We start from the raw sequence: 3,409 nt of genomic DNA on the forward strand, positions 1-3,409 counted from the left end.
CTAAATTGGAACTCTTGGTTAATGTGGTCATGGGGACCCGCTTTTAACCTCTACACAAAACAAGAGCCACCAGGCTCAACGCTTTTTCTATACACCTGCAAAGTCAGTTATGCTCGGGACCTGCAGTTCAGGGTTCATCATGTAAGATTCCTTCTCTGTCTCCCACGGCTGGTTCTCGCCCATTCTTGCCTCAGTCCAGGAGAGCACGACCCCGCCCCTGCCGGGCATAGCCCCCACCCTGGCCCATCCTAGCGGCTCGAAGCCGTCATCGGCTCAGAGAGCGGAACCAATTGTGTCTGGCACTCCGCTCGGCGTCGCCCACCCGGACTCTGAATCCCAGAGCACCCGGCGCACGAGTACGCTGTTATTCGTGGGTTTCCGGGAGCAGGCTGTTTGGTCGCCGCGCTGCCGCGCCGCCGCAAGGCCGGAATTCCCGGCTTCGCCGCTGTCTCTCTTGGTACGCTCAGCCGCGGCCATGGGGATTCTGGAGAAGATATCCGAGATCGAAAAGGAGATCGCTCGGACGCAGAAGAACAAGGGTGAGGGCCTGCCCGACGGGGCCTTCCTTTCTGCCCGCTTCAGTTTTCCTGTCTGTTAAACCGGGGAACAACTCCAGCGGTAGAGCTGGAGCCGGCTCCAAAGCCGAAGAGAAGTGCCGGATTTGTGCCGAGGCAGGCAGGGCCAGGCAGGGTCTGGCCCCATTCGGACTGCAAACGACCTCAGAGAGATCTGATCAATGCCAGGCCAGGTGACCTGATAGAGAAATCCCAGCTACAGCGTAAGCATCAGTCCCAGAGAGAGGCAGAGCCAGGGTTCACCTGGTGGCTGGGCTTGGAGGGTTCGTTCTCTCCCCTTTTGTTCTGGGAAGGCTGGGAGAAGACGGCTCGCAGATACAACCTCACCTAGCAGCCGGGGGACCCTGGGTGTAATTGTGGTGGCAATCAAGACTCGAGTCTGGCACACCTGGCTTTGAACCCACTTACCTTCTGTGAAACCTTGGAAAGTCGCTTCACCTCTTTGAGCTCGATGTCCTCATCTGCAAATGGGGACAATAATCCCCTGCCCATAGGTTAAGTTAAACTAGATAGCATATGCAGAGCACTAGGCACATAGTGAACACTAAGTATTTAAAGTAAACCTCCCAACATGGATAGCACATAATGAAGCATCAAATCTGGATTTAAGATTGTAAGGGCTGCAGGAGCTCAGAGAAGAGAAATGTGGAGGAAAATGGTGGCACCCAAGAAGGCTTCCAGGAGGAGGTGGCACTTGAGCTGCTGGAGGGGAGGGTATTCCAGGTGAGGGGCATTGCTGAGGCATAAGCATGGGAGTCAAGGTGGGACGCTGAGGAGAATAATCTAGATTAGAAAGAGGGTTTTGAGTAATGGGGTATGCTATTGGCCAAGGTGGGTGAGGCCCAGTGCCTGGCCAGACCTGCTGTGGGATTACAGAGGCAGAAACCAAGGAATGCTAGGTGGCTAGTCTCAGTGCCTGTCCTCCTTTGGCACCATTTAGTTGTAAAGGCTAAGAAGTTGAGGGGCTTCTATCATGCATTCTGTAAATTTTTACTGAGCCCTTACTATGTGTTAGGCACTGTGGTTAATGCAGTAAACACAGCAAGAACATCCCTGCCCTCATGGAGCTGACCTGCCAGTGGACAGTCTGTAAATTAGTAATCAAATAAGATAATTTTAGACAGTAATAAATTTCGTGAAGACAAACCAGGGTGATATAGCAGAGTGTTGGGGTAGAGGCTAGGTTTACTAAGGTGGAAAGATTCCAAGATGGTGAGCAACTCTTGGTATAGTTTCAAATAAAACTTCTCTGAACATACATAGGAATTGCATTCCTGGAAATTTCAGCATTTATTCACACTGCAAAAAATGCCCTGTGTTTATATGTGAAATAGTTAGATTCCATGCCCCAGTGATCCTAACCCAGGTTTTCCCTCTGGATGTCTTTGGGACATGAAAAGTCATGTAGGACACCAGACAATTCTAGGCTATGCTGGACTAACTCGCACCTTGTACAGCAATTGGCTTCCCTGGCCCCTGCCCAATAAATGTCAGTGAGGACTTTACCATCAGAGTGACAGTGGAAAACATCCTTGGGAATTTCCAGAATGCCTCATGGAATGGTGCTTCCCCACTGACAACCACTGACATGGGGTATCGAAGTCTCAATAAGGAGGTTTGTTTTTATTCTAAATGAAGTGAGAAGCCAAGGGTCATTTTAAGCAGAGGTGTGGTCTTTTCTTTCCTGATCTCTCTGACAATGATTGCAGATGGTTCTGATATTTCCAGCCAACACTTGGTTGTATATGGGGCCCCACTTGACCATGGGGCTTGGATACTTTGAACACTTACCTTCTATCTTGCTTTTCATCCTTTAGCCACCGAGTATCACCTGGGCTTGTTGAAAGCAAAACTTGCCAAGTATCGGGCCCAGCTCCTGGAACCATCCAAATCGGCCTCATCCAAAGGAGAGGGCTTCGATGTCATGAAGTCAGGCGATGCCCGTGTGGCATTGATTGGATTTCCTTCTGTGGGTAAGGTCAGTGATGATCAGTGTGGGCTTTGGGCAGAAAGGCAGGATGTCTCCTTTCAAACATGATTATGCCTCTTCTCACTGCCCCTCTGGATTATTTCCAGGGACAGAGAAGACCCAGGATAAAGTCTCACCCCTGTATCATCCTAACATGGAGAACATTCTTACAGCTCTAGCAGAAGTAGCTCCACTTAGCTCATCCATTGTGCACATTTATTGTGTGTACACCATGTGCCAGGTGCTGGAGATACAGCAGGGGATGAGACAGTTCTGTTCCTGCTCCTACAGAACTCCCATTCTCAGGGGAGAAAGACAGTAAGCTAATGGAGTATCAGGTGTATTAAGTGGTGAGGACTGCTTTGGAGGGGTGTGTGGAGTGGGGGTCGAGGTCCCACCAATTTATGTCGAGGGTCCAGAAAGGCTGTTCTGGTGAGCAGATATTTGAGCAGAGGCCTGACTGAAGTGTGGGAGCTTGCAGAGTCCTGGGGAAAGAACATCCCAGGCAGGGGGAACAGTGAGTACAAAGGCCCATAGGTGGGAGCTTGCTTGGTGTATTCAAGGGGGTCAAGGTAGCCGGGTCTGAGTGAGCAGCAGTAGGAGATGAATTATAAAGGGTGGATTTCCTTGAGGGCTGTCACATAACTTTGGCGTTGAGTGAAGAAGAGTTGTCTAAACTCAGATACAGTACTTTTTGGGCAAGAATTCCACATAAGAGTTGCTGTCTACACTGCATCATATCAGGAGGTATCTGATGGCAGAGAGCAAGACTAAATTGGAACTCTTGGTTAATGTGGTCATGGGGACCCGCTTTTAACCTCTACACAAAACAAGAGCCACCAGGCTCAACGCTTTTTCTATACAC

The 3,409-nt window shown here is 50.0% G+C and overlaps 1 protein-coding gene across 1 annotated transcript; it reads left to right on the forward strand.

Annotated features, from left to right (window-relative positions):
• The first annotated feature begins 339 nt into the window (after positions 1 to 339).
• On the forward strand, positions 340 to 3,192 carry LOC105310960 (developmentally-regulated GTP-binding protein 2-like). The gene is made up of 2 exons (XM_011387032.2): positions 340 to 539; positions 2,393 to 3,192. The coding sequence occupies exons 1-2, from the start codon at positions 476 to 478 to the stop codon at positions 2,611 to 2,613; spliced, it is 285 nt and encodes a 94-aa protein (XP_011385334.1). The 5' UTR covers positions 340 to 475; the 3' UTR covers positions 2,614 to 3,192.
• Positions 3,193 to 3,409: the final 217 nt, after the last annotated feature.

This window comes from Pteropus vampyrus, unplaced genomic scaffold, assembly GCF_000151845.1.
Source record: "Pteropus vampyrus isolate Shadow unplaced genomic scaffold, Pvam_2.0 Scaffold18341, whole genome shotgun sequence".
Classification (NCBI taxonomy): domain Eukaryota; kingdom Metazoa; phylum Chordata; class Mammalia; order Chiroptera; family Pteropodidae; genus Pteropus; species Pteropus vampyrus.